General features: G+C 36.2%; 1 protein-coding gene across 1 annotated transcript; it reads left to right on the plus strand.

Annotated features, from left to right (window-relative positions):
* The first annotated feature begins 2,399 nt into the window (after positions 1–2,399).
* Positions 2,400–8,975, plus strand: LOC140335855 (gap junction beta-4 protein-like). Its single transcript, XM_072418842.1, has 2 exons — positions 2,400–2,481; positions 5,533–8,975. Exon 2 carries the CDS (start codon positions 5,561–5,563, stop codon positions 6,365–6,367), a length of 807 nt encoding a protein of 268 aa, XP_072274943.1. The 5' UTR covers positions 2,400–2,481; positions 5,533–5,560; the 3' UTR covers positions 6,368–8,975.
* Positions 8,976–13,680: the final 4,705 nt, after the last annotated feature.

Genomic DNA, 13,680 nt, shown 5'->3' on the forward strand with positions numbered 1-13,680 from the left:
TATTCTCCTTGTAAGTTGCGCAGATAGAGCTAATACGGGCGTACATCCATATTTTAGACCAAATATCCAAGCTCGAACTTGCACCCTCGTTAAGTGGAGGGAGCGTGGCTAGTTGAGTAGCTCCGATAAAGAGAATAACCTCTTCCCAGTTGGGTATATAAAATGTGGAAGATAAAAAAGGCTCTGTCTTTACACAGATTAAACATTTGTGCCGTCTGAGATCAAAGGGGTGAGTATGACTGAAGTCACTGGAGATGAATATTTCTGGGGAACTGCAGGTTATATTCAGAAGAAGGATGAACCCCATAGCAGAACATATGGATAAAAAGGAACTACCCATCCTTTCTCATTTATTCGTCACTTTAAGAATCAGTGCTGCAAAGCAAGTGACTGAGTAACTGGTAAGGTGCTGACTGTTTGATTCTAAGGCAGTTCTGAATCTGCCCACACAAAGATTTTATGCCATCCCCGTAGTCTTTGCTGAATTTTTTGCTGGGAGTTGTTGGTGTGAGTGGACAGCCTTTAATAATGCAGTGTGCAGCCACTGCACAGCTTTGTGTATGCATGCCTAGACCTGACTACTTTTATTGCATTTATGACAACAGTATGTTGGATATTAAACAGTAGCTTTATATAGTACAGGACAAAAGGGGCTGGGTGTGCTCATAAACCGTATATTGCATATCCACAGCTTGCAATTAGGATGTTAAGAAAAACAAATAGTTTATGTGTCATGTAATTAAAAGATATGCAGACTGGGAATTGTTAAGTCTGTACATTCCACCCTATATAGTCACGATCTCCTATATTTTTAAAGTAGTCCAGTACAATCAGTGTTGTACTCTCAAACATTGTCAACATTCCCAGATCAGATCTCAGCATTTCCTAACATTTATTTCATTTTAAAAACATGCTTGTCATGCAGTAACAGTAGTCTGAACAAAGTGAAAACCTAAATGAAATTATGTATAATGTGAGTGGTATTTATTCTTTAAACAGGTGCATGTGGTTAAAGCTGAACTCCAGCTACCCCACCTCCATTAAAACATTCTTTTTAAATACCATTTTTTCAGTTGTTTTTTGGTTACAGTTGAAAGGAATCATAGATCATCTTTATTCTTTGCTTACTTTAGTATAAAAAGGGCACCCCTCTCTGGAGCATCCACTTGTATGTCCATGGTGGCCTGAAAACCTACCTTCAGGTAGTTTGTGCTTGATGCCTTCAGCTTACAAAAAGTGGGTTAACTGACAATGTGTCTCATTTTGTCTGGAAGAGAATTGGCATTTAATTTTAAATCAGTGATTCTGCAGTACCAGAGAGAAGTTTAGTGTTTTTGTGGGAACTGTATTTTTATTAAGGAAGACTGAGTTGGGTTTAAAAGTGGACTAAATTTTTTGGTTGGTGAAAAGCAAATAAAACCCCTGCTATGTTTTATAGAATCTGTAGCCCCATTGTGAAGGTTTACCCTTACTCTTTGAAGGACAACTGTTTTACCAAAACACTAGAACTATTTCAGTTTTTTTTTTTTTTTGCTGTATGTGTCCCTGTAGTAGCTTTTCCCTTGCTTCCAGTCTGTCCAAAGTAACAGTAAAAAAGGGTTATCATTTGCCCCTCTATTCAAAACACTAACTTATGGTTCACTTGTCTTACACTTTACAAAAATCATGTCACATTGCTCATATATGGCAAAGTGATAGGGTCTGTACTGCCCAACCTTTGGCAAACTTATACTAATCTCTTCAGCTCTAACCTAATACTTCTTCCTCATCACAAACAATGCTACAGAAAAAAAGTTCCCATGTATGGGGAAGCATTAAACCTCTTCCTATGATGCAGTATTTGGACTTAGTAGCCAATCAGCAGGTATTCTGGTGTGGCTTCAACATTGGATGGAGAATGATGAGAGGTAAGTATGTGATCAAAAAGTGGTCCTTGCTTAGTACCTGTCATTTCACTTTAAATAGCCAAGGTGACAGGTACTCTTTAGGAGCTTAAGGTGTCCATAGACAGAGAAGCAGGAATGATATAATGATTATAATATTTACATGCCAGACTTTGATGGCAGAACCCTGAATGAGTGATACCTTTTTCCTCAAGAGGTCTCTGCCATCTATGATTGTGGCTACATCATTAACAAAAAAAACATCATTTTATATTTATGGGTACCTTTAGAAGCTTTTTTTGTAGGATCATGGTAAAGAATGTGTGTAAAGTAAGGATTACATTTCTAAATGCTGGGAAAAAATTCTTTAAAGTTTGTTTTTACTTCCCTCCTTTCGTTCTGTGGTCTTGCTTGTTCTTAGGTGTATAACCTGAAAAAAAAAATGATTCCTTAGTTTGTACTCCACCTTCAGGTAATGTTCATGACACACCCAGGCATGCTATTTGAGTCAGTATTAAGCTGAAACAAGAAATGGTTGACGATCTGAGACTATGAAGCCTGAAAGAGAGCAGTGACTACATAGAGTCTTACGTTACTGGTAAGTTTTCTTTAGGAGTTATGGGAGTAAGTGACAGACATTTAAATTATGTTTTTAGTCCAACAATGTGTATAGTTTTGGTAGAACATTGAGCTGAAACTCGGTTTATACATTTTGAGACTCATATACTATACAGTATCATCATCTATGTGTATTTAAAAAACTGCATGCAATAGTGACATATTAAAGCAGAAATACTATGGACAATGTTAAATCCTAAATAATTGCTGAAATTTCAGGGGTTTTTGATTGTTTAGGCTTGTACTATACTAATATTTAAAGAGAATATACAATATAATGTGAATAACTTGTTTTCCTTCTATCTTGCCAAACGTTCTTTCTCACTGCTTTTATCAATATTCTCCTCTATTACATAAACTAAGATATTCATATGCAAGTAAGAAGAAAAATACTTACTGGAATACCTAAGGCTAAGGCATGTTGGACGTTCCTATGGCAACCTGCTCAATAAGTATTAATAAACAACAATAAACATCTATTTAGGTTTTAATTGAGCCAGTTATAATTTGAATGACCGCCAAACCAAATATATATCCATGCTTATATTTATATATGAAATAATATATATATATATATATATATATATTCATACATATAATGTATAAATTTAAGTGTGGCTTTACCATAATTAAACAGACATGAGCATTCAAATTCTCAAATTTTATTTGTTATCATAAGGAATTACAAAATTGTTTTTGTTGCATCATTTTATAGCATTTTTTATGACATATACAGGTAATATTGACAAATGTATTTTCAATATTCAATTTATATTGAATATCAATATAATTGATAAATAGAATTATAAAAGTGATGGACTGCAGAAAAAAAAATTGACTGATGAAGCCAGCAATAATATGTTTCAATCCGTCATAATAAAAGTAGCACTGGACAGTGCTGAAATGAACTTTTTAGAAGGCATAAAGAAAAGAAGAAAATAGTATATGGCAAATCCCAGTGCAGAGTTACTTTGTTTGTAATGACTAGATGGTAGTAAGCCATCAGCAGGCAGACATCAAATCACATTCAACGTTCATTGAGTGTAGGCACCCTCAAAAAGAGCATCTAATCCAGTGGCCCCTTGGATCCTACCCCACCTAAGACATTCTTATTGAGTTAGACAGAGGCCAATTCATTAAGGCCCTCCAAGGCTGGAGAAGATATACTTTCATTAGTGAAGTTGAGTGATCCAGCAAACCTGAAATTATTCTGGCCCAGCATTGAAAACCTTTGATAAAAAATCCATTCCAGAAATTTGTTCCAGGATTGCTGGATCACCCAGGTTTACTGATGAAAGTGTATACTCCCCAGCCTTGGAGAGCTTTAATAAATCAGACCCCGTGAGAGAAAGGATAAAGACAGGGTAAGAGTAAGTAATTCCATTCACACATGTGTAACTTGATATGATTAATATTACACACCCAGTGTTGCAAGAGAAAGAGTGGCTGTAAATAAATGGTACAATAAGTTGGAGGGAGAAATAAAAAACCATATTATTAACAATCACGTGCATTAGGCTAGGTTCACTAGGCTAGGTTGCGGTGGGAATCCAGTGAGTTTACCATTTCCTCTCACCAGGAAGTGCTGGCTCTAGGCCTGCAGCAGCTCCGTATGGAATGATTAGGTGCAACAGGGAGGGTATCATTAGCACTCATTTGCCACCAGCTGTCCAATATGCTTTTAGAACCAGCTCTATGATACAAGTGTTCAGACAGCTGGCAAGGTGCCAGACACGGAGAGACACGCAAGATCGCGCAATTTAGAGGCAGGTTTGAACCTGCCATTCGGGATTTGTCAATAAAACAGAAGAGAGATTTTAGTAGTCTGAATATTAATTAAAGCTAGTCAATGAGTCACTGCTAGGAGTGTGCTGTTTACACTTCAGTAATATAAATAGGACGTGTTACTATTTTATAAATATGTGCAGCAAAAAGCACTACAGTCGTATAAATAAATTATAATACTAGAATAAAGTCCATCCTGATTTGGTCTTTATCAGGATTGCACATTACCAAAGTTCTAGTGATAATAAATGTTAGTATCTTATCACTAATTGCATAATAATATTTTTACTGCCTGTAGAGCTGCTAGGTTTCTGTACAGCCATTTGATGGCCTCATATAACATTCTCAGGCCTCCTCAGATGAGATGCATAATTCACACAGTGTGCCTCCAGATTGGAAAATATAAATATGCAATAAATGACACACAGCAACATACCTGCACACATAAAATACATAAATTTGAAATGAGGTAACATGTGGTAACACTTGCATTACTACAACACCCAGGTGGGAACAGGTCCTTAATATTTGTCAACAATTATTTCTTGTACAGATTGCTCTTTCAGCAAGTTTAAAAAGTATCCCAATATTAATATGAAATCTGTAGTATTGCAGTGACCCGACATTCAGTACAGCTGGCCACTCATGGAACAAAAGCTGCTCACTGAACACAAGGTATGTTCACATCAGTCAAAAAAATGAAGTTTGTGGTATATGCATCCAGTCATGCGCAAGAAAAATGCAGTTTTAATTTCCTCCACATGTGATTCAGAGTTAACATTTATTTTGCTAAGTGAACACCCTCTTCTCTTCTAATAATGAACTCCACTGACTAGAAATATAACTGAGCAGGCTAGAATCACCATTAACTGTCTGTAAGATGACTTTATCAATTTTTGTACCTTGCTACCCAGAGCTAATTACATAAAAAATAATAATAAAAGCAGATACCACCCTAGTCTCTTAGCACACTACAAAACAGTATTAAATAATACCATAATATAAATATTACAGCAATAACCATTGCTTACAAAATCTAGCATTCAAATGCAAAACCATGTAAAGTTTTATTGTATAATGCATGAATATTATCAAAAGTAAAATAATATTTAGTATATTTAAGATTTGGTGTTAAGTTTTCCTGCATTCTGTTTTTTTTTTTTTTGTATTTTTTTAACATGAGTTGTTTATGCATTTTAATTAAACAAAACTGTTATTATTTTATTTTATTTTTTTGGATTACCAGACTCCTCAGAGCAAACAGAACAGCAACCATGAACTGGGGTGTCTATGAAGCTCTGCTGACGGGTGTTAATAAATTCTCCACTGAATTTGGTCGACTTTGGCTCTCCATTGTTTTTATATTTCGCATCTTGGTATATGCAGTGACTGCAATCCGTGTGTGGGGAGACGACCAGAAAGATTTTGACTGCAACACTCGCCAGCCAGGGTGTTCTAATGTCTGCTATGACAATTACTTTCCTGTGTCTCACATTAGGTTGTGGGCTTTACAGCTCATCCTAGTCACCTGCCCTTCTCTTCTTGTTGTGATGCATGTTGCCTATCGTGAGAACCGAGAGAGAAAACAAAGGGAGAAGTTTGGGGAGAAATGTGACACACTCTACAAAGACATTAGTAAAAAAAGAGGGGGCCTATGGTGGACCTATCTTTTAAGTCTTCTAGTCAAGGCTGCTGTGGACATAACTTTTATTTATGTATTTCATCGACTCTATGAAAATTTCTTTCTTCCTCGATTAGTAAAATGCACACTTAGTCCATGTCCTAACACAGTAGACTGCTTCATCTCAAGACCATCTGAAAAGAACATATTCACTCTCTTCATGATCATTGCATCTGCTCTGTGTGTCCTTCTGAACCTTGTGGAAGCTACATATCTTGTAGGGAAAAAATGTAGAGAAACAATGCAAACTAGAAAACAGAAGATTTTGTTAGAGACATGCCCTAATCACTGTGTCAGTATTCATCAGAAGCAATCATACACAAATAGGGATTGTAAAGCCATAACGATTGATAAAGGATGCCAAGGCAGCAAGGACAAACATTGTACTCAGTGTTCATAGACATCATCAACCACAAATTCTTTCATTTCATGGCTTGAATTTAGATACAGTCTGTTTACAAGATATCTTGATACATTTTATTACATATAGCATTGCATATTTATGAAATTTCCCAGAATGTTATGTTAAAGTTTTAATGAGTTTTGTGTTTTTTTACAACAATGTTTGTGTTATACAGCTTAAAATCTCAAGATACACATATGGTAATACACAGCTTTATGTACGCTAACTAGATGACATTTATTTTGCTAAATAATTAAATATCATACACCCCCTACCCCTTAGTCTGTTAACCTGTGGTCAGATGTTGTTTTCAATTTTCCAGTCACATATGCAATTTTAGTAACTGGGTATGGATCTCTTTTCAGGTGTATGCAAATTTGCTAAAAATTATGCAAAAAAAAACCCAACACAATGACCGCATGCACCATTGGAAAATAGCATTTTATTGTGTTATTAGTGGTACAATATAAAATGTTTATATGAAAATGCTGACCTGTATGTGACCCTCAAGGATTCAAGTTGAATACCCTTGACTAATGCTGCTCATACACTGTTAGGTATTTTTAATAGATTACATGTTAAAAAAAAAACACATGAAATCAAAATTTATTAAAAGCATTCCCAATCAGTATTTTATTAAAACATGGAACAAACATTGATCGGGAATACCTAGTCTTTGGTCAATCTTTCATTGAGAGGCTCAAGTTAGAGCAACAATTGATCAAGTAGTACAAAGGTAGTGGTGCAGCATTTAATCTTAAATTTGATACAGTTTCAGATTAAATCCTATTTGATATTGAGTGATGCATAGTAGCATGAAGGTGGTGAGTGGCAGGTGAGAACTACAGGACACTGTGACAAGTCTGTAGTTTGTAGCCTTAAAGTCAGATTACAGATGCGGGTACATTTTCAGTGTATAGCCAGCTTTAGAGAATGCAGATGTTCCTTAGAATTCATCGAGACACTAGATGAGTAGAATATTAACTTATAAGGTTAACATAGAATTAAAAAAAATTAAATGAAAAAATACCAAAGATGCATGTTATTGACTGCCCTTTTTATTGCATTCAAATCATGCAATATTGGGGGCCGTATTTTTATGTGCTAGACATAATTATATATTGTGGTGCTTGAGTGTGGGGATATTCGTATCAACCTTGGTCATACGGAAATCTTTGTATTGAGGAGTTAGGTTCTCTTTTTGCCTGAGTGGCTTCCGCAGGGGAGTTTGAGACTTATATTCTGGTTTGGATAGAAATTTTGTAAACCCAATTTGTTGGTGCAAAATGTATCAATCTTGGGGGACTAGTTGTTTGCTGATGTATCTTGCATAAAAAAAACTTTATTGATTTAAGTGTTCCGTAGGTTGTTGTAATTAGTGTCCCACAGGATATCTATATCCCAGGGGTTGGCTCATTCTATGTTGACACTATTTGAACCATCCACTGACCTTTTATCTCATATAATATTAATCTTGTGAAATCTACTGTATTTGTATATTTTAAATCTTTGACTATTACAACAGACTAGGATAGAACAGATGGGAAGGTTACCCTGCTGTTGCTTTACTCTTCTACCTCAAATGCCCCATTAACACTCCCCAAATACTACCGCTCAATAATACCCGATATTATGGTAACAAAAATATGCATAACAAGCAAGTATTCTCATAACTTTTGTAGGTATATAATTTATAGCCTAGTTCCATGAAGGCAAATAGATAAATAAGTTTATTTCTACAGAGATCACTACTTTAATTATACCATACACTACTTTAGAGACATTTACAAGGGACAAATAAAGCTCCACAGCCATTTTAAATCTTAACCTTACCTACCAGACACTGCCGCCATGATGGTCAAACAGCACCCTCCACTCTTCTAACATTTTATCCTCATTCTCGCATTTGAAAGCAGCCAACTACACAAGCCCTTATTCTCCTTAGAAGCATCAAAGCAACACAGTACTAGATTGTTTGATGCAGATTGCGGTGCAAAGGACTGAGCAGCTGAGGAGCTGCCTGTTACACATAGCTGGCCACTAACCCTCTCTGAACCCCAATTTCTCTGGAACAGAGGGATGTTGACAACTGGAAATGTGGAAGCCACTCTTGTTGCTAACTCCCCCTAAAATTTCATCACTATGAGGCCCCACAGGATTTTAAAAAGTATATGTCATACTATGCTACCTATTATTCTTACAATACCATGATTCCCTGTCACATTTGAATGTCCGCTTATGTTCTTTGAACCCCATGTTCTCCTGAAAGGGGAGCTGTAGGTATAATAAAATGTAAGATAAGTGGAGGACTCCTTAGGCTAACTCCCCCTAAAAAATTGTATTGCTGCGGCGCCATCACAAGGTAAGAAAAACTATACCTATGATCCAGTTCCATCCTGTCACACTCTGCTGGCCACTTTTCTTCTGTGAACTCTAATTTCTGAGGAACATGGAGATGTAGAGACGTGAAGATGTAGTATTAGGAACATGTTCCCCTTTGCTATCTGTCATATGAATTGCATTTCTCTGGCAGTATCAGGACTGGTCAGAACTCTATGATAGCTTTAATTTTGTATATTTCATTAACAAAATGTTGCATTAACAAAATAAGCATAAAATGGTGAATACACAAATTCTTGATTTGTCTTCTCTTTTATTTTGTGCATTTATGTTACAGTAACTAGAAACATTTCAATTATAATAAATTTAAATTAAAACTTTTCTACACTTATACATTTTTAATGTTTGTTTGCATTGTGGCTCACAAGTTTTATCTCAATGTCAACATAGGCCCCTAGATCAAAAAAGGTTGGGCACCACTGATCTAAAATATAATGTTAAATTTTCTGGTACAGTTTTCGGTGATGAAGTGTAACAGAGAGCAGTAAACAATTGTCCAACAATGCTGTGTACAAGTGGTCATGAAGAGAGCCCCTAAAGGCCCTCTGGAATATGGGCCCAGTCTTCATCAAGACCTCTGAAACGCCTGTTCCTTCACCGCTGAGCAGCAGCATGTCGCCCTCTCCTTACACTGCTCAGCATTGATATTGTAACTTGAAGTTTATTGTTACAGAGCCTCTATAAATAAAGAAGAGTGTCATACGGTTTTACAGGTTATTTCTACAGTGTTTCACAGGAACAGATTTGGAGTACATTTGATTGCTTAGATGGAGGGCAATTATGTGAGTCTTGTAAAAGTGTTTTGCCATGTTTTGTCAACAGACAGTTGAAACTCTTGAGATTGTTTTGCTATAACTGCAAACAAAGTTATGTAATTGCTCATGCCTACAGTTTAGTCTTTTTCTTTACAGTAAATAGCTAAATTATGTCTTCTTTAGATGATCAGATCAAGTCTTTAACACAATTGTTGTTTTCTTTTATACTGCTAACATTTGCACACACCTGTCACTTTTTAGGTATACCTGTTCAACTACTTGTTAACACAAATATCTAATCAGCCAATCAAATTGCAGCAACTCAATGAATTTAGACATTGTTAAGATGACCTGCTGATGTTCAAACCAAGCAGCAGACTGGGGTAATTTAGGTGGCTTTGTACATGGCACATGTTGTTGGTGCCAGGCATGTTGGTCTAAGTATCCCACACAGCCATCACTAGGGTTTGCAGAACGGCCCAAATAGGGAAAATATCCAATGAACGGCAGTTCTCTGAGAAAAAAAATGATGCAGGAGGTTAGAGGAGAATGGCCAGACTAACTGAAGCTGAGAAATACCAACAGCAAATCATATAACCACTTGTTACAACTGTGATATGTAGAAGAGCAACTCTGAGATGGAGAAGTAGATGGGCCACAGCAGCAAGAGACCACTCCTGTCAGTCACAAGGAGCTGGGGCTACAATTTCCTCTGGCTCATGAAAGCTGAATGAGAGAAAGATTAAAAAAGTTCTCAGGCCTGATGAGTCTTTCTGCTATGACATTTGGATGGTATGGTCAGAATTTGACTTGATAACAAAAAAGCATGGATCCATTCTGCCTTGTATCAATTTCTGAGGCTGGTCTTGGTGGTGTTATGGTTTGATAGCGTGGGGGATTTTTTTGGCACACTTTGGACTGTTTAGTACCAATAGAGTGTTATTTAAATGCCACAGACTACTTTAGTATTCTTGCTGACCATGTTTATTACTTTATGACCACAGTGTACCCATCTTCTGAATGCTACTTCCAGCTGGATAATGCACCATGTTACAAAGCTCATATCATCTTAAACTGATTTCTTGTAAATGACAATTAGTTCACTCAAATGGCCTTCAGAGTAATCAGATATCAATCCAATAAAGTACTTTTGGGATGTGCCGAAAACTCGAAGCATAGGTGTGCAGCTGAAAAATCTGCAGCAACAGCAAGATGCTATTATGTCAAAACAGACCAAAACCTTGGAAGAATATTCCCAGCACCTTGTTGAATCTATACCATGAAGAATTATGGAATGTCTAGAAGCAACTATCAGGTACTAAATATGCCTAGAAAAGTGACCAGTGGGTGTATATTAAATTAATAAAACACTTAGTAGTTAACTGTACTGTTGTAGAGATAGCCTATAATGTCCCTTAAAAGTCTTGTACTTACCTGTCTACACTTCCACCAGAATCATTCTGTACAGCCGGAAAACTTGGAGCTCAGAGCCAGCACCTAAACAATCTCAGTCCTTTACGTCTAAGCCTGTTCAGAGCCAGCACCTAAACAATATCACTCTGTTACGTCTAAGCATGTTCAGAACAATCCTGGTTATAACTATCAACTGGTAATTTTTATGCATCCCAACTATAAAGTCTTTTCCAAAGAATGAATACATTTTTTAGGCATGTACAGAAGATAAAGGTGACAGCTATCACTGGCTTAGAGCCAGTGCAATAATTGAGTGGTGTTTAGAAAACGCTGTGCTGTTCCATGGGTCCTGTTTCATTTACACTAAAAGTTACTGATATTAGCAAAAGCTCAATACCATTACTGCATTGGTGTTCATGTTTGGAACAGCCTTTTGGTGGCACTGTACGTGTTTTTATTAGTTTTAAACCATGGCTACATAGACCAATAATTGAGTATTATAGCTCTCACGAGTATATAAAAAGCCACCACACACTCCTCTGAAGGAATTAGTGCAGCTAAGAGTCAAAAGTAACCCAGATCTTGTTATATGTTGCTGTTTGCCACAGTGTTAAGTACTGTTTTAGCAACTAATTATTCATTATCTTTTGCAGCACTCATAAAAGAGGGTGGAGTAAAAAAACAAAAACAGATTTAGTTTTGAAACTGTGCTTTGCATAGTCCAGTGCACCTCACCACCTACATAGGTTTACGCCTTCTGAAAGGTTCTCCTCCTGCCATCTGATATATCTTAGATCTTAGAATATCTAGGAAAAATACATGAAAATGTATTTATAGTCAGGTAAGATTCTTCTAGAGCTATAATTGCTGCAACAGTTTCCACAGTAAAGCTTATTTTGGAAATGTGAATTTATTCATCCTGTTAGAGAATAACAGGCCTTTTTTCAAGATTTTAAGACAATGAGATAAGAGAAAAAGAAAGAATGTACAGATTTTGAAATCGCCCAAATCCTCTTACTCGTCTACATAGACTTGTATGGGCCTGTAATGTAAGCATCCCCAGTCATGCCAAAGAATGAGAGCTATGAGAGAGAATTAGTTCAGAAGAGTTGAAACTGTAGTTCTTGTCAAAGATAAATTATACTTTTAAGTATAGCTGCCAAGACAATCATGGCATGATTTATGTCATTAAACATTTCTCTAAATATTATGTCAGAGATGACATATGACATTATTGCAAGAATACCAAGTTCAGTGTCTGAATTTTTTATGCTGATAAATAGTAGCAACAGCAGCAGCCGATACAGTTTACTGGACAACATACCAAATGTATGTAGGAAACATTGAACAACATATTGAAGAAATGGATAGAGCATATCTGGACCACCAATAATCTGGACTTCTGTGACCTAGTTCATTTTTGAGCTAGCCCAGTTTTCTATCTGGTTACTCAGAGGTTCAGTTCTTCCCCACACATACTCATTAGGAGTCAATTTTTAAGTTACCTCATTACCTGCTTTACTTTAAAAAAAAAAAATCTATAGCAGAAAATTTTCCAATTCCTATTACTGATTTACGGTAAATAAATGGTACTAAACCAAATACATAAATAATGTACCTAAAAAATACCTAATGCCTTTCTATTTATGTATTGACCTAAGGATATAGGTGGCTTGTGTAGGTATGTGCTTTCATCATGAGGAAAACATGGTGGCAGTACCTTTTTTATAATATAAGGTTTTTGAGGAGCTCCTGATAGACTCTCTGCGCATTATGTGTGATGTGATGAGGGTGATGTGAGAGACGTCATTATCAATAATATAATAATAACATTTACCTGGGTTGCCTATTCTAACACCTTTCAGGATGAATTGTGAGTGTGAAGTAAAACACTGACATATTCCTATTCTTTTTCAATATTGCAAATATAAAAGTTTGTTTGTATTTGTTTGTAGTGATTGGCTGCTCTTATGGTTCTTGAAAAAGCATTTTTTTAAGCTGTGAAACACATCAAAATTAAGGGGCTTCTGGTTACAATAAGATCACTATGACTCTCATTACAACTGATAATACATTGTATGACTGATCAGAAGCCTGTGGAGCACGGCTCTGAAGACACTGTTGGATATATTTGTAATTGTAATTACACAGAAGCAATCCAAGCAACCATATGTTATTTTATCAATATATTTGTATTTTATTCTTTGTAAATAAATGTTATTTCGTTTTATCTTGTGATATATTTTTATATGTCTGAAGTTACATGTAGGGATCCAAAAGATCCCCCAATAATTTTTTGTATGGTGGCTGTCATTGTTGGACTTTATGAATGTTATAGTAGCCTGGCTGTGTTTGGCGATCAAATGAATGACAAATGTCAGAATTTCCTACATCTATACTTGTTCTGGGTCAGTGAACTAGAGATCATGGAGGCCAAAGCGTTAGTATGACAAGCACGTAAATGACCATTTCAGAGAAAGAAGACAGGAATGACAGTCCACATGTTTTTTTCCCATGACAGGTGTAGTTTAGGATACAGAATTTCTTCTCTCTTTCTCTTGAAAAACAAGGATTAAACCCGCAGAAGCCCTCATATGCAGCTTTTCCTGTGTAGCTGTTCTTTCCTTCTTGCATTATTTCTGCTTTTTAAAGGGTTAATACTCAAAAGTGGAATTCCAGCACACACCTTTACCTGCCCACTTCTCACAGACTGGCTGTGATACAGACAGATCCGGTTTCTTT

The sequence above is a fragment of the Pyxicephalus adspersus genome, chromosome 1 (assembly GCF_032062135.1).
Source record: "Pyxicephalus adspersus chromosome 1, UCB_Pads_2.0, whole genome shotgun sequence".
Taxonomy (NCBI): domain Eukaryota; kingdom Metazoa; phylum Chordata; class Amphibia; order Anura; family Pyxicephalidae; genus Pyxicephalus; species Pyxicephalus adspersus.

Coding starts and splice junctions, on each gene's coding strand:
- LOC140335855 (XM_072418842.1), top strand. CDS start 5,561: ATGAACTGGGGTGTCTATGAAGCTCTGCTGACGGGTGTTAATAAATTC.